General features: G+C 31.2%; 4 protein-coding genes across 12 annotated transcripts; 1 reads left to right on the forward strand and 3 right to left on the reverse strand.

Moving 5' to 3' along the window:
• On the reverse strand, window positions 1-3346 carry LOC108328376 (transcription repressor OFP6). Of its 2 annotated transcripts, XM_052873982.1 has the most exons (3): window positions 2440-3346; window positions 1563-1606; window positions 1-1132 (listed from the first exon to the last, which is right to left on the reverse strand). In XM_052873982.1, exon 1 carries the CDS (start codon window positions 3171-3173, stop codon window positions 2607-2609), a length of 567 nt encoding a protein of 188 aa, XP_052729942.1. In that variant the 5' UTR covers window positions 3174-3346; the 3' UTR covers window positions 1-1132; window positions 1563-1606; window positions 2440-2606. The 2 variants fall into 2 exon arrangements, with proteins under 2 accessions (XP_052729942.1, XP_052729943.1); XM_052873983.1 differs by lacking the exons at window positions 1-1132; window positions 1563-1606 and adding an exon at window positions 1683-2323.
• A 2835-nt stretch (window positions 3347-6181) lies between these two features.
• LOC108327031 (uncharacterized) lies at window positions 6182-11578 on the reverse strand. 7 transcript variants are annotated; one of them, XM_052873340.1, is made up of 14 exons: window positions 11445-11557; window positions 11305-11363; window positions 11044-11151; window positions 10894-10967; window positions 10734-10805; window positions 10609-10640; window positions 10485-10535; window positions 9843-9893; window positions 9095-9154; window positions 8904-8986; window positions 8421-8568; window positions 8152-8202; window positions 7736-7840; window positions 6182-6462 (listed from the first exon to the last, which is right to left on the reverse strand). In XM_052873340.1, coding segments are annotated over exons 2-14 (984 nt in total). In that variant the 5' UTR covers window positions 11307-11363; window positions 11445-11557; the 3' UTR covers window positions 6182-6315. The 7 variants fall into 7 exon arrangements, 5 of the variants coding, with proteins under 5 accessions (XP_052729300.1, XP_017416184.1, XP_052729298.1 ...); XR_008247106.1 differs by lacking the exon at window positions 11305-11363 and adding an exon at window positions 7934-8068 and having other exon boundaries at window positions 6437-6462; window positions 11445-11578; XM_017560695.2 differs by lacking the exon at window positions 11305-11363 and having other exon boundaries at window positions 10609-10637; window positions 11445-11578.
• Window positions 11579-16387: 4809 nt separating this feature from the next.
• On the forward strand, window positions 16388-18940 carry LOC108327992 (putative HVA22-like protein g). Of its 2 annotated transcripts, XM_017561756.2 has the most exons (7): window positions 16389-16631; window positions 16777-16840; window positions 16921-17019; window positions 17521-17577; window positions 17702-17765; window positions 18112-18327; window positions 18702-18940. In XM_017561756.2, the coding sequence occupies exons 2-7, from the start codon at window positions 16809-16811 to the stop codon at window positions 18816-18818; spliced, it is 585 nt and encodes a 194-aa protein (XP_017417245.1). In that variant the 5' UTR covers window positions 16389-16631; window positions 16777-16808; the 3' UTR covers window positions 18819-18940. The 2 variants fall into 2 exon arrangements, with proteins under 2 accessions (XP_017417246.1, XP_017417245.1); XM_017561757.2 differs by lacking the exon at window positions 17521-17577 and having other exon boundaries at window positions 16388-16631.
• A 7-nt stretch (window positions 18941-18947) lies between these two features.
• On the reverse strand, window positions 18948-19821 carry LOC108327993 (uncharacterized). Its single transcript, XM_017561758.2, has one exon. The coding sequence runs from the start codon at window positions 19645-19647 to the stop codon at window positions 19183-19185; it is 465 nt and encodes a 154-aa protein (XP_017417247.1). The 5' UTR covers window positions 19648-19821; the 3' UTR covers window positions 18948-19182.
• Window positions 19822-24262: the final 4441 nt, after the last annotated feature.

Genomic DNA, 24262 nt, shown 5'->3' on the forward strand with positions numbered 1-24262 from the left:
ATCTTTGCTCTCCTATCATAGCCTGGGACCAATTCAAATACGTAAAAGCCACAAAAAATAATTAAAAAATTAGAGTAATCTTCATTAGTCTATTCTTATACAAGAACTACACATTTGATATTTTTCTTGGCAAACTGTTACATTGAGGAACAAATATTTTTCAGTTTCTTTTTCTTTTCTGTCAAATCCAAATGCCAACTCATTCAGCATAGCAGGATGGTTGCTCTTTATGTATGGACAAGACCAACGTCTTTTTGAAACTTTTTTTCAACTCTGACTGTTGTGATAAGATATAACACAAATTGAAGTTCCGGTTAGAAATCATGTCAACTCTGGCCTATCAAAGGATATAGATGTTCCCCATTATCAGAAACAAGATAATCTGATTAACTTCGTGATTATGTCTGCTAAATTATGCTGTGTCTCCACCTTATCAATGATCAAACATGACACTGTTGATAGGATAAAGATGGTAATTTTTTTCTATTCTGCAGTTCCTTCCCTCCACACTATCCACTTCTGTCATGTTTGGTTTTTAGAAATATAAAATAAGATAAAAAAGGATGGTTTTTCCGTTGTTTGATAAGGAAAGAAAGAAAGAAAAAGATACTCTTTTTCTCTTTTTCTTAATTATGTAAAAGATATAAGGAATGAAAGCAAATTTTGTTAAATAATTAAATACTGTAAATGAAAAAATGAGATGTGAGATAAATGAAGTCGTTTTTAAGCTTTTGCCATCAGTTCATAACAGTGTATTAGAAGTTTTAGGACTGTGTTATTCAGCATTAATTCTTATTGAATAAAGAACATGTAAATTTAAATACAAAACAAGATGAATCTGCATGTGCTAAGTCCTAGAGACTATGGTGTGCCAGAATATTATTTATAAATATGAAATCAGATAAAGTCTTTAAAAATGTATATGGTAGTAGATAAGCACAATTTGATTGAGCATGAGGGAAACACTTGCCTTAAAAGCAACAAACATGTTGTTTATCTTCACAGCAATTATTTGAAGACTGAGTTGGACAGCATGCTAACTTAGTTCCAAACCTTTAACACAGTGTGAGGTGTGGTCTGCTACTTGCTTTCAATTTGCCACAAGATATCAGGGCAAAGAGATTATCATCACCTAAAATACACCACTTTTTTAATCCATATCTGTTAATCACCGGTTTAATTGTAGAAGGTACAATTAGACAAAGCTTCAAAAGAAGAGAAAAAAGTTATTATTTCTGGATTGAACTGAGAAAAGTGCTTCTAAAATATCTGTATATGTCCCCTCTTAAACAACTCAGAACAAGGAATGAAAAGCAATAACCCAACTTTTACGTTAAAAAATGTATGATCATCAACTGTATGTTTATGATAATCACATTCTTTATTAACTATAAACAATTAATGTTTGTAAGTTTAACTTTTATGGGGTATTGTTTCTGATAAATCCTGATAAGTAATTTCTGCAAGCCCTCATTCTGTGGGGGATGGAAAGAAATTATGTTAAAGTTTTAGTTAATGAAATGGCATTGTTAATTAATGAAGAAATGATTATTTTTCTCTACCAGGTTTAAATGCAAGCTGACTTTTACCGCCCATAGGAGCCTACCTGCATAGAGAGGTTTAAATACAAATTAAAACAGCCTGCAACCATGTTATCAATGCCTAAGTAAATTCAAAGCCAATCTCAATGCATGCTCTACATTAATGAGATCTGAGTCCTGTGTCAAAGAAATAAATGAGAAACGATGTTTCATCGTCATGTTATTACAATATTGCAACAATAAAGAGACAAGTTAAGAGCATTGAATAAGATAAGCATCGCCTCAATTAAAAACGAAATCATTTATAAAAATAGTAAAGTAAGTAACTTTTTTTTCTTCTGTTTTTAAAAAATCTAACGGGTATCGCGCCCACAGGCAAATTTGATCCGAATTATGGTGAAAACAGAGTAGAAACTTTAATAGCAACCTTGGAAAAAGCACAGGAGTTAGCAGCAAAAGTTTCTATTATCTTCTCGTTGAAAAGTACTTAACTCGATGCCCCTCTTGCTTCAAAGCACTCTAATTATTACTACAACGGTTCAAATCCCAATAGCTCTTTTATTTCACCACCATAATCCCACTCAAAACACGGGAGCCATTTGACCAAATCCCTCAAACTCTAGGGAGGGACCAACCAAGTATTTCAGGTCCTCCATTGTGATTTCTATTTTCTACTACAACACAACATGGTCCATTACAGATGCTAATTAACACGACAGTTATTTCTTATGACCAGTCACTTTCTGGAGAAGTCCAATCCATCTTTGTCTTGTGCTCAAATTCTACTATGCAAACAACATCAACAACAAGAATTAATCCAACTCAGAACTGGGATATAATCTGATTATATATTAAACTGCATAATACTACTCTTCACTGATAAAAATAGCAGCAGTACCCTCTTTACAAATTGTTGATGAAGACGTTGTAGTACAAACTAATTAGCAAAGTTGTTCAACCAAGATTGTGGTTGAGTTGGAGAAGATATACATTGAACCTAGAACATAGCACATAGAAAGTATAGAACTCGTCAACGTTATAGCAACCGAGGATGACGTGCAGTGCTTAGAACTGACGTGGCTTACGGTTGATGTGTGAATTGGGTCTGCCAGAGAAGACGCCATTCCAGATCTCAGTGAAAGCCCTGACTATAACGCCATGATGGTGCGGTGAATTGAGCTGAAGGAAGCAACTGAGAAGGTCTCTGAGATCTTGCTTGGAGTATATCTCGTTCTCCAATATCATTTGCAGCATGGAATGTCTGAAGTCAAGATAAGGGTCATCGGAGTCTTTCTCCACCGCCACCCCTTCTTTGCCAGCTCTTCCCAAACCCCCCATTGTTCTTGCAGCCTTGACGTCGGAGTCAGAAAAGTGGGAGGAATCAACGTAGGGAGAGAATGTGGTGTTGGTGTTGGTGTTGGTGGGGGTGGTGTTGGTGCTGTCAGCCCATTGGGCTGAAGAAGAGGAAGAAGAGAAATGGTTGTAGTGGTTTTTGTGGTTTTGGTAAGAGGGGAGCTTCTTGGGTTTAGGCTTTGGATGGAATATGCGATAGAGTTTTGGCCCTCTGCAGGTGCCGCAGCCAAGTTTCACGGACACTGTGTTGAGAAGAAGCTTCTTTCTGGAGGCAGACATTGGTGTGTGTCTGCTACGAGTAAAAGAAACGAAAGTGAACAAAACAAGAAGCTTGGTTACCTTAGTCAAAGGAAGGTTTGAGTTTGTGTGGCTTTGGATAGTGGCTTTTTATTTATGAGGATGGCTTGCTTGCCATGTGACTTTGAGTTAAGAGGTCCCTACATACACACTATATACTCTAACTTCTCATCATCAATTCATTTTATTTTATTTTATATTTTTTAAATTAAGATTCTACTAAATGTTTAGTATTGATAAATATTTTATATTAGCAACGTGACTCTTGAAAATATTGAAGCATTTATGTGATTAGGATTTCAATTGGAAATAGATAATTTGGGTAGAATGTGATCTGGGCCGCAGATTTGTTTTGGGTGGTGGAGGTATCTGGAAGATTGGTCATCTGATCACATGCATTGAGAATGAGAGCAATTTCAGGGTTCGATAATTGGATATGAAGTTGCTGGTTTGTCTAGTTCTGAAATGAAGATGGCTATCAATTCAAGAGACAAAAACCCTACTTAACTATGCATTAAATAATAGATTCGATATCGATCATCAGGGACAAGTAGCAGCTCCCATGGCAGGAATCAAGAATATACATTTTTATACTTTTTCATTACTATGCACATAAATATGCTTTTTTTTTATGACATAATGCAGAAACATGTTATTTTTATCTTTAAATGAAGATTAATTTAATCTACAAATGATAAATTAATACAAAGTTATGGTAAAAATGCCATGTATTATTGAATAATGAATTTGAACATGTTTGGAGAGATTATGAAAATTAAGAAATAATTTGAACAGTTATTAGAAGATTGATTACGTGGGTACCAAACTGCAGTTGACATGGATTTCCAACAAAGAGAAAGGTTAAAATAGAAGGAAATAGGTAAAAGAAAAAAAAAACTAATAACATAGTATACGCCTTTGATTAGAAGAGTTCAGGTTGGATTCTGACATATTTATTTTGGTTTTAAATTGACCTAAAAATTTAATAAGATTATTTCTTTGGATTCAAACTAAACATATAACATGGAAATGATAATACACAAGACAAGACCAGCTCAATCTAATTATTGAATACCGTATAAATTTTAATATTGTGTATAGTGAAATAATAAAACGAAATTTTAATTTACATTTTTAATATATATAAATATATTATCATGATAGATTGACTACTATTAAATGTAAAAGTATTATTGTAAACGCGTAATGTAGAAAAAAATATATAAAAAGATTCAAATTCATCACCGAAGGTAATCTTTCTTATTTTTGTAGAAAAAGTAGAAACAAAAAGCCGATGGTGTTTGTAACCAACACAACCCAACTTGCTGCAATTGGATGAATGTTTCAAAGCGCAGTAGCTGGAGAGAATAGAAAACAGAGACCATTTCTGAAAGGTTAAAGTTTTGGAATTTTATTGATCAATGAACGAAAGCAACGTAAACTACACTTATCGTGAAGAACTGAGAAAGAATTAAATACTAGGTACTTCTGAATCTAAACTCACTATACATTGTCACAATATTGTTGTCAATAGCATAGCATGCACAATCTGAAGGGAATCCTATCTTAAGAAAAATCTTAAAACCCACGTCGGTATTCACGGGGGGCAGTTACAAGCTTGTTTAGACTAATGTTTCTGATAGACACTCGTGATTTTGGTCATCCTTTTTCACCCATTTTTTCCCCTTTCTGCTTCTCCACATTATCTTCGTCATTATTATATAATAATATTACGTCATACTTTGTAAGATTGGTTCTTAGGTTCCAAAATATTGATTGTAATTGAATTGGTTTCTAACATCGTAATCCAAGTTTATATTCATGTTTAAGAATACACACTCTTGCATTGACACTCATTCCTAAATCCATTAACCTTACTTTAATTAAACAAAAGTGTTCAAGTGTTCGTCACATTATAGTTCTAAGTATAGAACATAACAAACAAAATATTAAATTAAACTAAAGTTAAAATCTGATACAAGAAACTGAGGAAATGAATTATTTATCATTTTTAAGATCGGCGCTTAATTATCCTAGATAGTTAAAATAATCGTATATTAGTACTGATTACTTATATATAAATTATAGACAATTTTTAATATATAATAGTTTGGGAAATATTTATTGTATATATAATATAAAATAATTGATTTCGTACACTTTCATTTGAAATTACATCAATTAAGTCTCACATTCAGCTCTTCTTATTCTTGGCTCCATCATGATAAATCAAAATTTACCATTTTCTTGACCTACGTTCTCTTTTCTACTTAAAAACATCTCAGATATATATTATGTTAGGAAGCATTCCATCATTGAACAACAGAACAAAAACGGACGGGGCCAACCTGCTATTCTTTGTATATATTTAAGTTTATTTGTCTTGCTGATACATTGGGTCATATTATTTGTCAGGCCAGCCCAAACCAAATAGTAAGAACTATAGTTTTATAGGTTTCATATTACTCTTAAAAATTGTGTTAATTCCTTTAATAAAAGGATAACTAAAAAAATATCATTTCAATATAATAATAAATAACTATATCAGAAATACTTGTATAAATCGATCTTTTTATTCAAATCAGATGTGAATAATATTAGCAGGCAAGCGCAGTCGGGAGACGTAACGGGATGGTAGATGTTGGACGATATTCTTGGGAAATGATATAAAATAGGTTCAACTACCTTCATCAACATATCCAATGGAAGAGCTTCAAGGTTAATTACCCCATTTGGTGTTAGTTTCGTAATGATGGCTTGTTTAGAGCTTCAGATATTTCTGGAAGTTGATGCTTGACACCAATTTGATAAACGATAAAAACTAAGGTTTTTGAGAAACGTGTCCTAAATTTTTTGGAAAAGAGGGGGTAGGGAGGGTTCAAAATGCAGTTGGCGATAGTTTACTTTGTACAACTGGAGGACGGTGGAACTACTAAGTCATAAAATACAGTTGTTGGCGATGTTAAAACTGTTGAATGCACTATCAGCACTGATGAATGAAAGAAACTACACTTTTTATAGCATGCACTATAAGCATCGTTTCAAATTTATTTGTGGTTCAGTCCTTTCTGAGACTAACATAGAAAACTCACACAACACAAGCGAACAGCAAGAGAGTCAGACCTCATTGGTTTGTACAAGCTGTCTGCTTCTTGATACAGTTTGCCACATGCTGAGCAACCCATAATGAGCCGGCCTCTGTGCAACAGAAACCATGGGTGTGGTTTTCTCGTTCAATAGATACGGCAACACCGGGAACCTGCTTTGAAATCTGTAACCAGAAGAAACCATAACTTAAGCCAGAATAATCATTTAATATTCCACAGATGAGGAAGAAAGGAACAAAGAAAAATTAGTTGGGAAACATGGAAAAGAAAAAGAAATGCTTTGATCATGACTAACTATTATTTCGATGAATGTGTTGAGTTATACAAATATTCATCCCGCTATTCTCCCGTAATTAGTGTTTAAGTTGAAGATATAAAGAATTGGTGGTATTTCAAGTCTACTTAGGATAGCACACATACATAAGCTGCGTGCTAAAACCAGTATTAGGAATTTAACACCACAAAAATTACTTCATAGCATCACAAACAATAATATCTATCAATCTTCCCATCAGTATAAAACCTTCTCCCAGGAAGGTCTATACTGTAGACATTGGATGCCCAGTTCACTCCTAGAAATAGTCCATTTCTTTGTAATGTCAAAGAGAAAAGAGGGAAAAACAACGTGCTTCCTGTATATCTTACTAAGAGCCAAATTATTGAAAGGTTATACCATAATCTAATTTATTTTGCTCAGTCAATCACAATACCTGTAGTCTAAAACACAAATCAAGAAAATGAATTAAATTTAATATCAGAGAGAAATAAATGACTACTATTATACTAAAGGTTAAATTAAGTATCATATTTATAATCAAAGTACTGCAATTTTTGACATCACAATTTGATTGACTTTTGCTTTCTTTTTCTAAAAAATAAAACGAGAAAATTTAATGAACATATTTTGCTGTATTTAGAGTAGGAGGTCCACTCCATAAACTGGGGGTAGAGAAAGAGGAAGGAGTTAATCACATATTTTAGTTCTTGTTGTTGAGATTCAAACACAAATCCAAACCTTCAGCTTAATGGCTAGGAAAATTTAAAAGGCTATTTGATTTCTCTGAAAAAACAAAAGATCAGCAATGAAAATTATAAAAATAAAACAAAGATAATATTCTAGTTTGCTTTACTTTTTTTTTATAGAGAAATCTGCTGCAAATTTTGATACATGATCTTTCATTAAGATAAAAGGAGGGAAATAAACTTGTTAGTAAAGTTTGGAAATCTATTTAATAATTACATTGCACCATTTTGGTACCATGAATGATCACGTAGATTAGGATAAAATCACAAGCATATAATCATCCTACACATGCTCTCCCGTGGAGACTAAATCTATTTAAGATGCTTGAGGTACAAATGTTTGTCTCATACCTCCAGATGATGAAAAAGCTTTCCAGATAATAAAAACAGTGATTAAAATAAATAAAAGCAAACCTCTTCAAGCAAATCAAGTGGGCCCCAGTGGTCGTCGATACCAAATAAAAACGTCAATTGAGCCTTCCTTTCTTTCATAAATGTCCAATCTGGTGCCTCTGAAAGCTAGCAGGTTAAGCACACGATTATAAATGCAGTTTTGGATATTTTACCTTTTGAGACCCAGATGAAAATTGCCCTCTATTCCAGTCAATTTACCCGTTCATTTTTAAATTCTCAATTTCAACTTCTTTTATCATTAGATGTTGTATCCTTGTGCAATTTTCAGTGGCATGCCATCTTCCACATCAATGCAACAAGTCCCCGGTGCCATATATGTAAATCAAAAAATTGCTAAAGAGTAAAATAAAGTGAAACAGCTTTACGATAATTTATAAAACTTGATAGGTATATTTGTAGATAGGAAGCATTACTACCTTTCTGAATTCTGTCATGGCCATATACAGAACATTCCGCATAGTATGGTACTGTGAATTATTAAGGTTGGAATTAATACAAAAGAAAAAGTGCAGACCAATTCCACAATAAAAAGCTGCAACTCAGTGTCAATTAAATGTAGAATGTTGCACTGCCACTAATAATATTAATAAAGGGATCGATAAGAAGAATGACCAAAACAAAATGAACTAAATTACAAGTTTAATGTGACTAATCATTGAAGCCTTCTTTGAACAGTAAAGCTAACCTGTGACAAGTGAGAGCAAGCAGCATCAACTGCATTGACTGACCATGACTTCCCAAGGGATTTTCTGACCACGAACCTTAAAGCTTGGACAGGTAGCCATCCTAATGATGCTATCAGGTAACTAAGAGCAGCAGCTAGAACTTGGGATCTGAAACCCCATGTAACATCATTTAGTCATTTCGTATAAACTAGTCTAACATTTTCAAAAGAAAATAAGTAGAAGAAATTTTTTCATGCTTAATAATTAGTAATAATAAACATATAATTACCACCATTTAATTTATATCTGAAGTTTATTTTCAGATCAAATTATTAAAATTGTTTTTATGCATAAAGTGAATGCCATGAGGTGTGAAATAGAGTGTACGACATCAAAATTTGTGATATCTAAGCTCATAATGTCACTAAAAGTTCATATCATCTCTAACAAAGAAGGTAATGTCAAGGTGTTTGATTGGGGAAGGGGGTTGAGTTGAGACTTACTTTGCAATTTTTCCAATTAACAACTGTTTTGTTGATTGCGGATTTAACGTCAAAAATGGATAAAGTCCAATACAATATTTCACCTACAGAGCCCAGGAGATAATGCAAATACACAGTTTACGAAAATCAGAAGCGATGGACAGACAGCATGATGGGATGAAGATTAATTAAATATGCATCGTTCCTATCACCTTCTCTGGAGACTTCTTGAACATTTCAATAGATATGTATGAACCAATAGAGTGCCCAACCTGGAGAGAAAATTCTAATTAGCTACCAATTTTCATTTCAGAATGAACTTAAACTTTTCTGTGTTTTGAAAACACAGATAACAATTATTTAGAAATTACTTTAGCTAAGAACTAGACTCAAGGTGATCCTTTGAAGGTTTTCCAAAATTGTTCTATTTTAGTGAATAAAAGGACGTTTGGTGTTGCAGGCCACAAGTTTTGAACTCGGCAGTCACATATCACAACGAGAAATATATTCTGATATGACACTATAAATTAGACTATAAAATCATGGATGACTTTTCTTAAGAGCAATATAACATTATTTCTCCGCGCACATAAAAAACTCTACATACTTTTTCCCCAGTTTAAGCTGCACATTAATGTCACTCCTCTTATATGTCGTGGTCAACAAAAATTATGTGTCTAAGAAGATGTTAACTTGCTCTGACATCTGTTGCATTGCAGCACAAGTGTGGTGGCAGGCGAACACAAGATAACCATAGTATTGGCTCAAAATTTTAAATTACAAAACACCATCATTAAAATAGTAGAACAAAATTTCATTTTGTATTATTACATGACTACCATTTTTCATATACAGATTATTTTTACACTAGGCAGCATTTTGGTATTTTAGCACCTACAACTCTTCAAATCAACACGACATTGGAAAAGAATAATGGACATGAGATATAGAAGAACCCACCAGTAATATAGGAATCTCAATATTTTGCAACTCCTGTATGATGAAGTCAATCTACAAACACACAAGGAAAGTGAAGACTTTGACTACTATCACTAATTAACACTGCTAAGTCCAATTATTTAAATCAAGAATGACGAATGTCAATCCATAAAGCATGGAAGATTATAAAATGACAGAAAACTGTAATGATCAAAAGAGAGGGAGAGGGAGGGATGAATGCATGTGGCATAAATATGACAAATTCTCAATATGCCAATACAAAAGCCAGCACATGACATAGTAGAAACAATTCCACGATGACAATTATTTCTTTTCCACAGTTGAGCACAGTGCAATCTGAAATGAAAGTTTAAATACTCAATTCTACCACAGTTTTCATACTATTCAACAATAGATTAGATAAACCTATAACATTTCATAGAACTTCTAAAAATGAATGGAAAACTTAAAAGGTATTCTTATTCACTAATTTAATAAAAAAAAAATTGTAATAGAAATTAAAGGGTCAAGGCCAGTTAGCACTTCTCGCTAGCACACTAAGTCTAACCAATTTATAAATTAAGATTGAAATAAACCATTGATAAGTTTCTCCAACCAAAAACAGTCAACGATTACTAATATCAAAATAGTAAGCCTTATTACCTTGTGATCAATTTGTTCTTGTAAAGAAAACATGCGTCCATGTTCCAAGTCCTGGAAACAGAACTCTGTGTAAGAGACCTTCTAATGCCACGCTAACAAATCAATCGAAACAAAATATATGAACCTTTCTTGAGTGAGAAACATGGCCGATAGCTGCTAGTTCACATAGAAACATCACTAGTGAGCCTAATGGTCACCAAATATCCATGTAAGTAGCTAGAAAGAAAGTGCTTCCATTATTTTACTTACCAGTCACAGACGCAGTTCCCTCCAGCAGCTCATATAGAAATTCCACAAAGTCCTTGTAGAATAAAACAACACCTGCAACAATCAAAAACACCAAAAGGCTCAAACAACCAAACAAACCTAACATGGAAACACAAGCGCAAATACACAATCAAGGCCACACCTGGGTTTCCAGGAACAAGCAGAACATGCAGTTTAGGAGCCTCAGCCCGAATCTCCAATACTTCAGAAATGTAACTGGACAAAAGGACATATTAATGATGGAATAAATAAATGAAATCGTGAATTCAAGGTTCGATATTCCAATACATACCCTGAAACATTGCATAATCGAAAATTAGCACGCCTTATAGGTTTGGAAAGCAAGTTATCGTTCACCGTCATGCTGCAATTAACCAAACACTTGGCTCTAAACCTTGTCCTGGAAGACAAAATTTTACAAATGAATTGGTTATAAAAAAAACGTATTAAATTAATTTAGGGAATCGTTATAGCCGGCAATCTTATTGGGTAAAATTCAGGATAAAATGAAGTTTTCATATGCGACCCAAATGCAAATGTAACAGAAATGCACATCTGAGAGACAGCACTTGTGAAGTTGATGCAGTGCCAAATTTGTATATGCACTTAGAACTGCAGAGAGAAGAAATGAAAACAAGCACTATTGAAAAGCAAGGAAAAAAAAAGGGTAATGGAAGAAGTAAGAGAAGGTACCTGGAGGAAGCGAGGGAAGGCAACAGCACAGAGTGAGCGAAAGATCGAGCAGTCCAACCCCCGAGGCCAGGAAACATTTGCTTGAAACGCGGTAGTTACAACACACACAGTTAACTATTGGGGTTTCTTTTTTGGAAAATTTATGTATTTATCCTTTTTTTTTTCTCTTCTTACAAAAATTGAATACAAATAGTGAAAATATTATAAATAAATGAAGAAAATATGACAAATTATAATGGAACACACGTTAAACAGTATAGTAGAATTAAAAACTCAGCATGATATTCGATGTTCTTCCTCTATTATTGCTAATAAACATTAAATGAATGAATACGGAACTTTTCTAATTATTATTTTTATTTGCATGATTATATATATACACATGTATTTCAATATATAACTATTTAAATATATACTTTAAATTAATTTTATTTTTAATTAATATAAAATTACTAAACTTTAATATCATATTAAAAAATAAATTTTAAATTTTACTTAATTTCATATAATTAATTTATATTTAAATATATATTTTAAATTGATTTTATTTTAAATATATATTATAAAAATATTCTTAGTCTCGGTAATTCAATGCAACTAACTATTCCTTACACAAATTTAAACTCAAACATAAATTTTCAAGCAAGAGTGTGAAAATTCAGTAAAGTAAATGAAAAACTATAAAATGTTGAAGGAAATGGATATTTTCCTTCTGTCTTTGTGCATCTCATTTTCTTACTTTCCCACCCACTGGTCCACTGTATGATAAATCCACTGTATCAAAATAATGTGCTTTTGTAATTCATTTAAAATACACTGTAAATTATTAATCGTTTTTTTAGTGTTGTTAATGGTTTTGTACTTAAATTGTTATAATCATCTTTGTTGATTTCTCAAAAGTTTTCTCAGCTAAGTTTTATATATTAGTGTAATGGGTAAGAATAATGAGATTTTGAGAGTGTAGTTAGTGCATTATTAATTGAGTGTAGATAATAGCTTATGTGAGTATTTTTTTACTATTAAAATACTAAATAAAATACTTTAAATATTATAAAAAAAATACTTTTTTCATTTCATACATATTATAAAAAAAATAATATTTATTTTTTAATATATATTTTTTGTCGACGAATTATTGAATAGAATATAATTAAGAAAATTTCGTTATAAATAGGAAAGATATTTTTTATGCATTAAAATTTTATACTTGTTATATTTAGACTATTGTGTCAACTAAGTGATATATTCTGATTTAGTTGTTTTAATTTTTATTAATCAATATGGTGATTCCACACGTGATTAAACGTCGATAACTTTTATGTACTTCAATACATCTTTGATGTATTTGAATAAATATCGATATTTATGTAGAATTTTGATACTTACTCATTTGAATAAATAATATTTCATTTTTTTGTAATATAGTATATGATTGAATTTATTTATAATTATAACTTAACAAAAGCATATAATTTATAATTTTAAAAAATAAAATATTAGAGTGTATTTACGTATATGCTCCACAAACTTTTTTCCTTTTCCATGCATATGAGTATTGTGGGCTCTTACCTATAGAGTCTAAGATGGGCCAAGTTTAGCAAATCATGCTAAGTTAAAAAATAACATGCAATAGAGTATTATAGTTTGTGGTCGAGCAAGAATAATCTCACTTGTGGCCGGATGCGAACAAGTTAGCCTCTTTGTATCTAGTTTATGATCGTACTTTAAATTTTTGTGTCGTTACGTTTCTCGAGGCTTGGTGGTTACTATACTTGTAAGGTTATTGATAAAGATATAATTTTTTTTTGTAGTTGCTCTATGATACAAGAGAACTACTGAGTACCTAATGTTGATATCATGTTTTTATATGTCAACTCACTACCAACTATTACTATTTTACTGAATTTATTGAAGTTCTTCACATATCTTCTAGTCATAAGACTATGGGATTGATGTACTGTACACGGTCTCCTCCAATCCGACCATAAGTCGGTCTTTTTCAACCTGGCCATAAGTCGGCTTCTCCAACTCGACCACAAACCAACATCCATCCATGGAAGATGAATGCTGAAAAAAAGACGAAAGAAAGAACATTTGATGCATGAAAAAGAGAAAAAATCTATAAAACTCATCTTCACACAGTATACTCAACATCATAACTACATATAAATGAAAATTGTTATAATATAATTTTGGTCATAATATCTTTATAATACTTTTCGCACACAGTATTATCAAACTTATTGTTCATATCATTTTCACTTAATTTTTTTTATGGCTAATTGTGATACTATATTCATAGGAATAATAATATAAAGTTTCTAAACTACACGGTTTAATTTTTCATCAAACAATGTTGAATGAATATTATTGATTCATGGGAGTTGCTTTGGACGTTTAAAATTGCTTAATTGGTATATTTCGTGTAAGGGTGGCATTCCATAAACTCAAGATCCAGTCAAAAGGACGAGTGCAATCCAAAGACAATATCAACTCAACTTCTACGTTATCCATTTTATTTTTTCACTTTCCTCACCATAATTTATTATTTGCAAGCTTCCTGCAAGACTTACAATCTACGACATTTACTTGTAAAAGGAAAAGAAAACACTAATTCTTAGAAAGATAATTTATCTTTTTAAAAAGATATGTTAGAATATTAACCATTATAAATATAATTTTCTTTCAAACTCCTTTACGTCAAGAAAATGTATTCTAAGACATTTTAAGAAATAAATGCAACAAATTAAAAGCAATTTAATTGGTGGAATATAACGCATAGTCTATGCTTGGCATGTCTATAATACAAATTACAACCATGAATGTTATTTTGCATAACTCAATTTTACATATTGTGACAATAAATTGTTGATTAATCTGAATTGTTTTAATGAAAAGCAGAAAATTGTCTATTTGTCACTGTTATAATTATCCATTACATGATATAGGCAATGACGTAAATACAGAGAGTAATATATTATGAGTGTTGGGTGGGATTTCGTTGAATTGGTCATACTCATAAATTCAGTTTAGTTTGGAATCTGCTATATTTTTAAAACCAAAAATTAAAAAAAAAAACAAATATTACTTCATCCCATTTGACAAACACTTTCCTGCACATAAAGTAATTTACAAATTAAATTAGTTTAGTTTTAAAGAAGAAAACTGTCAATGCAATACGATAAGTTTTCTTGTAACATTATTCAGTATGTCATTGATATTTAAAGAAAATATAATGACTTATAAAATCTTCATTAAAAAAAGGCTTTAATAATAAAGCTTTTATAGTTTTAATTTTAATGGACTGATTATATCATAATTTATGATATTTCATAAAAAAATATATGAATTTATAAGATTTGAAAGTATCTCAGAGTTTTACCAAACATTCAAGTTACAACATTAGTATAAAATAACAATACTAAAGTAATCAATACTTTTTTGAATTATTTTAATAGTCAATGCTATATATATTATTTCTTTTTCTCTGCAGCTATGGAGGTTAAAATTAGGTGTAATTCAATATTTTTTTGAGATGGAGTTTCGTCGTCATATCCAATCATTCATTCTGCAGAAGGAGACCCTGGGCATCTTTTTCTGGTTTCTAGAATTAGATGTTTGTGTTCTGTTTTCTGTCTACAATGAGAATAAATCTTCATTCAATGGAAACTACACAGTTCAACCAATATTTTGGTCAACTTTCAATTTCAGCTAATTACGGAGGCAATTTCTTGTTTTTGACACCCTAAGACTTTTAAACTATTAAACAACTTTTCTTTTTTTCCTAAAATATATTTTTGATAAAAAGATATACAATTAATTTTATAACAGAGCCATATATAAGGCATAGGTATTTTATTTCGTACTTATAATGATCAAAATCTAAATAGAAGTTACCCAATCTGAATTATAGTTTATTAAAAAAATACTATGATTGGTAATGCTCACAAGTTACTGAGACTTAATGAGTCAAATGGATAACTTTTCAACGTAATATTATTATAACGTAAGTTATCATTGAATATTAAAAAAATCCCTGTCCATGAAACAATAACACCATTAAATTAATCACAGGCGAAAAGACTTTACCTTGCTTGTGCTGAAGAATATACACTCCATGCATGGATGCGCGTGATGTATATTCAAGAGAAAATTTGAGAAAGTTGATTAATTATTTCAGCTGAACAAATCACTCATTGAACTCTGATATTTATCGTATTATTCCCTCATATTTTCGTCATATTAGTGACCCAGATAGGATAAAAGTATCAATGAATTATTTATGCATAATATAATAACTCAACGAATTCATAGCCAAAATTAATCTATCTATATAGGTTGCCATTTGCATATAGGAAGAGTCCCAATTGCATGGCGTGAGTGATGACAAACATGTAAAGATAAGAACCAGTGAACAGTTTTGTTATTTGAATACGATGTAGTTGGGTCAACAACCATCATTCATGGCATTACATTTTCTAGAACTAAAGATTAACTAATCTATCTAATTCCCTCTTTTTACTTCTCTCATTAATTACATATCTACTCTATTTTTTGTACATAAACTATAAAGAATCATTTGGTCTTCATTGACCTAATCAACTACCAAGGTAGTGGTCACTTCCTAACATCATTCGAGTAAACAAATGGTACACAAATATACTTTCAATGACTTTGTATGTTGACTTTTATTTAAAAAGTCTAGAATGAAAATTAATTTCATCTTACAATGCATTCGAAATTACGTGAAGGGACTTATATGGCTACGTGCCTTAACTGCCAAACGGTGAATCAGTTTTACTTTTGGTAGAATCCTCGTGAGTTTGCGTATGTGACAAGAAATCACGTTTAATATTTCTCTCTCTTATGATTATTTTAATCTTTTTCATTTCTGCTATTGTTCCTTCTCATGACTGCGATCATCCCTATATATATATATATATGTATTCTTTTTTTCGCAAGTCTTGTTCCCCAATTCAGTTTTTCATAAAGAAACAGGGTCTTTCTTCCAGAGGATTAAACCTTACGTTTTCCAAATTTTGTATAGTTTCAAGTCTGCACTAGTTCGTTTTCCTTAGCGATTAAGGGTACCCCAACCGGTCTCAAGCTTGAACTTCGTTTCTCTCTGACCTTGTCAAACGCGGGGACTCAACCCAGGCGCAGGTTTATTGGATTCACGTAAAACAGGTGAATGCTGGGAAACGTTTCTTGTTTTTTTTTTAAGGAGAAAGATAGACATTGTGTCAGGCTACTGTAACTGCAATTGCGCCAAATCCCCAGCGAAGCTTTTTGACGGTTCATAATTTTGATGGGTTGTTTGCTTTGGTTTCAGAGTTTGTGCTTGTCGTAGAGTAAGGATCGAAAATGTTGGGGGATTTCATCACTCGGTGTCTTATGTAAGTGTGGCCTTTACGATTCTTTCATGTTCGAAGGTTTGATATTCTGTTCGATATTCTTATACCATCTTAAATTTCAGATTGCTTCTGGGGTACGCGTATCCTGGATTTGAATGCTACAAAACTGTGGAGAACAGCAGGGCTGGTAACGATGAACTTCGATTCTGGTGTCAATACTGGTACTAAAATCCATCTTCCATTTGGCTATATGGTTCTGAAATGTCCTATTTGGCTTTTGATTGCTATAATTTGGGTCATATGATTACATTTTAATTATTCAAGATATGGGATGTGGGGGAAGGATGAGCGTAGATCTTACTAAGGGTTAAGAACTAAAAACTTAGTGGTTGAGTTTTGGTCAAGAAAGAGATCTTCTTTAGGAATATCCAAAGGGAGGTCAATACCTTGAAGGGTGGAGTAAACAGAGAACCATGTGCAGCTTTATCAACGTGAGGAATATTTTAAGCCCAGAACCAGTTGTATAGATAAGAATATGATACTGGTGCCGGTATGTGTAATCATCCAATCAGAAGTTTAATGAGTGTTCTTTTTCTTGCAAATAGAATTGAGAATTACTGTTGATTTGTACAGAGCTTGTAATATTTATGGGAAAATTGGAGAAGAAAGCTTTTTGAATGATACCTTGTCAAAATTTGTGCTAAATTTTTATATATTTGTAGGATCATTGTAGCACTTTTCACAGTACTGGAGAATTTTACAGATGTTGTTGTTGGATGGTGAGTGTTTGACATTTTACACATTTGTATAATGCTGAATTTGGTTTATGTATGTTTTGGTGTGTAAACGTGTGATTGATTTAGAGTTCAGCAAAAAATTAATAAACGCCGAACATTTCTGTAGGCTTCCCATGTATGGAGAGTTGAAGCTTGCACTATTCATCTACTTGTGGTATCCGAAAACTAAGGTAAGAATATAAAAGCGAGGAGGATGCCTCTTTGGCTCTTTTTAGCTTGCTTTTCTTTACACTGTATTTTGTTTGTTGCTTTTAATTTGTGTTGTTTACTAAAGAAGGTTATCAGGATTTGCGTGCAAGTCTTGCTTTAAAGTTTGTGGAAAGGTTGTTAGAATTTGCGTGAGTCTTGTTTCAACAGTGTGGAAGAGTAAATTAGAAGAATATTTGGACAGTTAACAGTCGTTATCTTCTTATTTATATTTTATTTTGTTTGTTTATAAATCCAGTTTGACACTTTTTCTGAAGTGAAAAACATGGTTGATTTCTAATTGGTTGGTAATAATATTGCTTGATGCAGGGAACCGGATATGTTTATAATGCAATTTTGCGTCCTTATGTGTCAAGCCATGAAAATGACATTGAGAAAAAATTCCGAGAGTGGCGAGCTAGGGCCTGGGATTTGGCCATTTTTTACTGGCAAAACTGCACAGAGTTGGGGCAAGCGACAACTTTCCAGATTCTAGATTTTTTGGCTGCTCAATCTAAAAAGTTTTCCAGCAAATCCTATGCTAAGGTAAATTAACTGTTACAAAAAATTCTTAATGTTTTTCATGCAACTAGTGAAAAGAAAAAATATAAATGAATCCATATTTTACTAAAATTATTTATTTGAGTTCTAAATTTAATTTTAAAAAATAATATATAAACTAATTTTATTTTACTTGTTTTTAGAATACTTATGAGAAAACTTCCTCAGTATTAAAAATTGTGTGGTATGGAGGAGAGAACCTGGAATGTCAGCAATAAATAATAGTAATGTATTGATATTGAATGGGGTGGTCTTCACAGAAGAAACGAACTTGTGATCTATTTCCTTTATTTACTTTAAATAAACTAAAGTGGATTTTACGTATAGATTGTGTTACTGAAGATAAATGTTACATGCAGAAAAAGGAAAAGATGGGTCCAACTCCAAGCGCTCCACCATTGTCTTCAATTCGAGATTCTCTCTTTGAAAACAATTATAGCAATTCTTCAGGTCGCAAAAACAAGAAAGGAGACTAAGAAGCTTTGATAAAGCAAAGTTGTATACAGAACTGTGTAACATTTTTTTGTACATACTTACGTCAACCCCATAACCACTCTCGTTCTGCTTGTAATATAAAGAATGCTTTACTTTTGTCGCATCTCTTTTGAAACACTTCAATTGATGATTCATTCTTTCATTCATTCATTCATTCGTATATATAAGTTTGAGGCCACAACCATTAAAGGGAAACGCAAAGCTATGGAAGTCCTATACGGTAATTAAAAAAAATAAAATAAAAAATACCAGAAGCATATCCTTATCCTATTCTTGAATCAAACACAAAAGCAAAGGACTTGCAGCTGAACTAAATATCAATCATTCATATGAGTGTGTCGGTTGTCAAAACACGTGGATCCTGATAGCGTTGAACATTCGACGGAAAAATCGGGAAACGGCGGGGACCAAGTGGTGGAAGATGAAGTCGAGGGAGGCGGCGTAGAGGCGGCGGAGGAAGTGGGGGGTGGAGGCGCCGCCGGGGGAGGCGGACATGGGCTGCAGGTAGGCCCAAGCAGCCTGTTTTACCAGGCGATTGCGGATAGAAATCTCTTGACTGGAGTACGCGGAAGAGGTGGGAGAGTTCACGGCGAAGTTGGGGGAAGGGAGCACGTCTCGGAGGGACGTGTAGGAGGTGGAGAAGGGGGATTTCAATGATACAAGTTCCAAGCTCGTGGTGCGCGACGGCGTAGTGGCGGGGAGGGAGAGTTTGTTGACCGGTGAGGCGGCAGCGATGGAGTTGTGGCGGCGGAGTGCTGTGGAGTCTGGCGGCAGGTGGATGGTAGTGACGGTGGTGGTGGAGTCTGGCATGGAGGCAGTCGTAAAGCAAAGCGTGTTGTTTTGTTTTGTGTTGAGTTGTGGTGGACTAGTAGCGAGAAACACGCGGTGGAAAAACTGGGAGCCTAGGAGAGCAACAGAAACTGAGAGAAAAATAATAACACGCGATTCAATGTGCACCAAAAAATACTACTAAAATAAAACAAATTAGTTAGAAATGGTCCAACAATATTGCAATTATTGCTTATGTTTTTCTTTTGGTTTGTCTTTATCTTTTCCCTAATTCAGATCATTTTTTCTTCTCCAACAACTTGGACCAATCCACTCTTCTGTGTCTGAATCTTACTCAGATCCATTGTCTTTGCCTCACTTCCTTTCTTTTTAATCTAATTTTCTTTTTTTTTTCTTAATTTTATTTTATCTAATTTACTAGTTTTACTTTAATACTAGAACATACAATTATCTTTTTCCACGTGCTTATTTCTTCTCACCTACCCTTTATTGCGCTTTTTTAGTAGAACTGATTTGTAAATAGTAAACATCATGTAAGAATAATGTATGAGCTAAAAATAAAATGATGAATTGGGAGTTCATAATTACTGAAAGAAATAATGAATTGAGCTCATAAATTTATTATTACTAAACTTTCCAAATGGGATAAATAAACCATGAACAGACTTTAAATCGTACCTTTCAAAAATAAAAACTTTAAAGTGTACCAATTAATAAACGCATAGTTATGTTACGTACAATATACTATTTTGTTATCATTTCAAGATGAGCAAAGGTTGGACATATACTATATTCTCCCTTTCAATTTAAGATATGAGCAATTGATAGCAACATTAAAAAGAAAAAAGTAATAAATTGTTATAGTTTACAAGAGCACGTATTGTGTAGTAATATACTACTTTTCCTTAAAATGGAGAAAAAAAACGCGTTATTTTTATAATCATGAATTCGATTAGAATATACACCGTATAAGAGTATGATCGCTCAACTTTAATTTTGAAGTCATATAATTATTTATTGACATTTAACATTAGAGAAAATAAAATATATATTATTTTAAACATTAAATACTTAATAATATCATATTTTATTATTGTGCTTTTGTAAAAAAAATATTTAATTAACAATAGTGAAAACAAATTCGTATCCCTCGTTTTTTTAACATAAATTTAAACAAAAATATTATCTCAGAAAGTATCAGATATTGTTATTTATCCAATTATATTGTATTTTAGGTTTTCTGTTTAGAAATAAATTTCACATTTCTATTAAAAAATGAAAAAAATAATATTGTATATAATAATTATGTTTTGTAATGATTATTTTTCATTGATAATATTTTTTTTAGTAGAAATGGATTATTTAAAAAAAAAGGCATGAGTTTAATAAATATCTTGTTTCTTTGTGTGTAAACATGATTATAGTAATATTATATAAGGCATAAGTTTAATAAATGTCTTGTTTCTTGTGTAAACATGATTATAGTGATATTATATATTAACTTATAATACTGCCAAAATTATTAATTTGAACGACACATAATATTACTAATATAGATAGTACTGATTTTTAATTAAAAAATACCAAAGTAATAACTTAAAGATAAATCATCAGTAAATAACTTAGTTTTATTTCCTTATATTAATAGCTTTTTTCAAGAGGAAGACCATAAGATAAATCAGAAAAAAATTACACTTTATTTAAATAAATAGAAGATTACTTAATTTTTTTAATTATACTTGTAACAGTCACATAATTAAAGTAATTTTTTAACAAAATTACATACTATCGTATCTAGATATCTTGAATCTAAAAGGTTAGTGTGTTGTATGAGACCAAAATCTCATAAGTCAAGATGACATTATCTTGATATGAACATTTCGACTAAAACAATAATGTACATCTACATTATGTAGGTTTTCCAAAATAAGATTAGTACGGTCAATCAAAAATTAAGAGAATAAACCAGATTACCAAAACTCTAACCTATTTAAGTAATATTTACAAAAAATACTATAAATAATATTGATGTAATTCTTTTAATATTTATTACTATGTATATAACTAACTTCAGTGTTAGATGTTTACAAAAATCATAGTGTCAAAAACTATATCAAACATGTAATATGAAAAATACTGGTTTTACTTTAATGATTAAATATGTACTTTTTTTATTGTTCACAAAAAGTTGGAAAATAAATTGTCGTCATATTTAGATTACAAATTTGATAAAGATCTTTATAGACGTTGAGTAGATGGAGTGGTCCAATGTTTGCCAAAGCCACACAATTTTTGTAACAGTGACTTCTCAAGGAAATAATACAATACAAATCAGAGACAATTCAATTATGGTTTTCAATGTGTTTGGCAGGGGTTATGTTATGTGTGTCATTTTATATTCCTGTTATTTAAAACGAGTCTCATGAGTTGGACTACTAACTACTTCCATCAATCTATTTAGTTAATTTAATTTATTATTTAGCTTAATTTGAAAAAATTATGTTAGATTTGACGTTTATTTTTTAAAATATGAAATAAGTTAATCTGTGTTCGTTTTAATGTTACCATTGATCAACGAAGACGGATTTGAAAAGGATTTGCAATGGAAACCGCTGATTTGCACCATGAACAAGTTTTCCAATCTTCTCTCATGTGCGAAGATTTGCATAGATTTACTCTCATTGTTAGTTTTACCCTTATATAAAAATGTTGGAATGTAATATTTAGAAGGGATGAATTAATAATAATAACAATAATAATAATATATTATTATTATTATTATTATTATTATTATTTTATTAAAATAATTTTTTTTATAATATTAAAATTAATTTTAAAAATTAATGTTAATTTTTTACTTTTTATAAATCTTTTTACAATTAAATATACCATTAACAATTATCATATTATATTACATTAAAAATTATGGACATTTTGGTAATCTTTAATTTCTATCAATTAAACAAATTTTTTTATTTATCACATCAATCAAATCCTACACTAATTCTTAGAAACTTTACTTTCAAATTCACCCTCAATTACCTACAAATTCACTCAAAAAAACAAAGCCTTAGAGTTACTCTCTTTGAATTGTTTTTTGTTTCATTAAAAAAAAAAAGAGTAGGTTTTAAAACAAGTATAATTTATTTTTCCTTTAAATTAAATTAAACTATAATACTCCACTTCTATATACTATAATATAACTTAGCACACTTTGTAAATACCGACACAAAAGATACTATTAAAATAATATTTAAATGTAAAAAGCATATGTAATATTTACATATGTTGTAAGACTTAATAAATAAAATTAATGTTAATTTATGATATGAGTGTAGTTTGTTCTTGTATTAAATACCGAACATTGTAATCATAATTTAAAATATACAAGTTATTGACAGTTGTTTGATGATTGCTTGCTTGTGCTAAAACAGGGTGATGTGCAAGGAAGGTTGTGGAGGGTATATGTGTATTGTCTACTGCATTCTATGTGGATCCAACTCTTTCACAAAGAAAGTAAATTTATCATTGGTTGAATTACTATAGGAAAGTTTTAGAGAAACCCTCTTTAATCTTTTTTTTATTTATAAAACACCTAATAAAAAAATAATTTTACTTTATAAGTACTTTTTAAAATTATTCTATATTTACTTTTATAAGTACTTTTTAAAATTATTCTATATTTTATTATAATATTGGTGTTAGATATATGTGTAACCAATCCAGATGTATGTGCATCATATTTTTCTAATATTGTTCCTTCATCTTATCTTAAATAATTGATGTAATTTATAGGTCATAACATTAATGTATAAAAGAATTTTTATACCAATTAAAAAAACTTATATCGATTCTAAAATTAGTATAGGTATAAAGAGTATAGAAAATTTTCACTTTCTATATACTAGTTCATAATTGTATAAAAGTGTTACTTTTTAAATTGGTTAAATGTATAAAAAATATTTCAACCGACATTCTTTTTATTCTTCAATTTTTTAAATAACAAATACATATATTATAGGGATTTACCCATCTATAAATCACCAAGTACCATTGTAACACTTCCCACAAATCAACAAAAAGTAAAATGAGAATTTTCGAGAATCTTTTTACAATTTTCTTTAGTGCAAAATAGGATAAAGAACTTGAAAATGTTGGTTATTGTAAATGAAGAACAAAGTGATGGTCTAGATTCGACGATGACTTCTACCCCTATCAACAACATTGTTGTTGATTACCACTTCTATCCATTCAAGTTTCAGCACCACACCTCAAAATTCGTGTCCAAACTCATAGTTACCACCACCGCCAAGAGAAACCCTTTCACATGTAATCTACATTTTCCTCATTCTCGAGTAGCTAGCATGACACAAAGCTTCAATCTTTCCACTACATTGATTTGGATCGAAACAACAATAGTGCTAAACATTCTCTACTACTACTTTGATGGCTACGTTGATTACATTAAGAAAGAAACTATGGTTGAAGCTTTATGTTCCATAATGCTTCTAGGGTGCTGGTGAACACTTTTGTCAGATGATGAAGGAGAAGGAGCTGAGAGCAAGAGAGAGGAAAAAGGAGAATGAGGGTTAGAAATTTTCAGGAACCCTCTATTTAAAAATAAAAAAAATGAAAT

Source organism: Vigna angularis, chromosome 2, assembly GCF_016808095.1.
Source record: "Vigna angularis cultivar LongXiaoDou No.4 chromosome 2, ASM1680809v1, whole genome shotgun sequence".
Taxonomy (NCBI): Eukaryota; Viridiplantae; Streptophyta; class Magnoliopsida; order Fabales; family Fabaceae; genus Vigna; species Vigna angularis.

Coding starts and splice junctions, on each gene's coding strand:
- LOC108328376 (XM_052873982.1), bottom strand. CDS start 3,173: ATGTCTGCCTCCAGAAAGAAGCTTCTTCTCAACACAGTGTCCGTGAAA.
- LOC108327031 (XM_052873338.1), bottom strand. CDS start 11,521: ATGTTTCCTGGCCTCGGGGGTTGGACTGCTCGATCTTTCGCTCACTCT. Junction 10,641..10,733: donor GGGAACTGCGTCTGTGACTG/GTAAGTAAAATA, acceptor TATGTGAACTAG/CAGCTATCGGCCATGTTTCT. Junction 8,569..8,903: donor TTAATTGGAAAAATTGCAAA/GTAAGTCTCAAC, acceptor ATGGGGTTTCAG/ATCCCAAGTTCTAGCTGCTG.
- LOC108327993 (XM_017561758.2), bottom strand. CDS start 19,647: ATGCCAGACTCCACCACCACCGTCACTACCATCCACCTGCCGCCAGAC.
- LOC108327992 (XM_017561756.2), top strand. CDS start 16,809: ATGTTGGGGGATTTCATCACTCGGTGTCTTAT. Junction 16,841..16,920: donor TTCATCACTCGGTGTCTTAT/GTAAGTGTGGCC, acceptor CTTAAATTTCAG/ATTGCTTCTGGGGTACGCGT. Junction 17,020..17,520: donor CGATTCTGGTGTCAATACTG/GTACTAAAATCC, acceptor ATATATTTGTAG/GATCATTGTAGCACTTTTCA.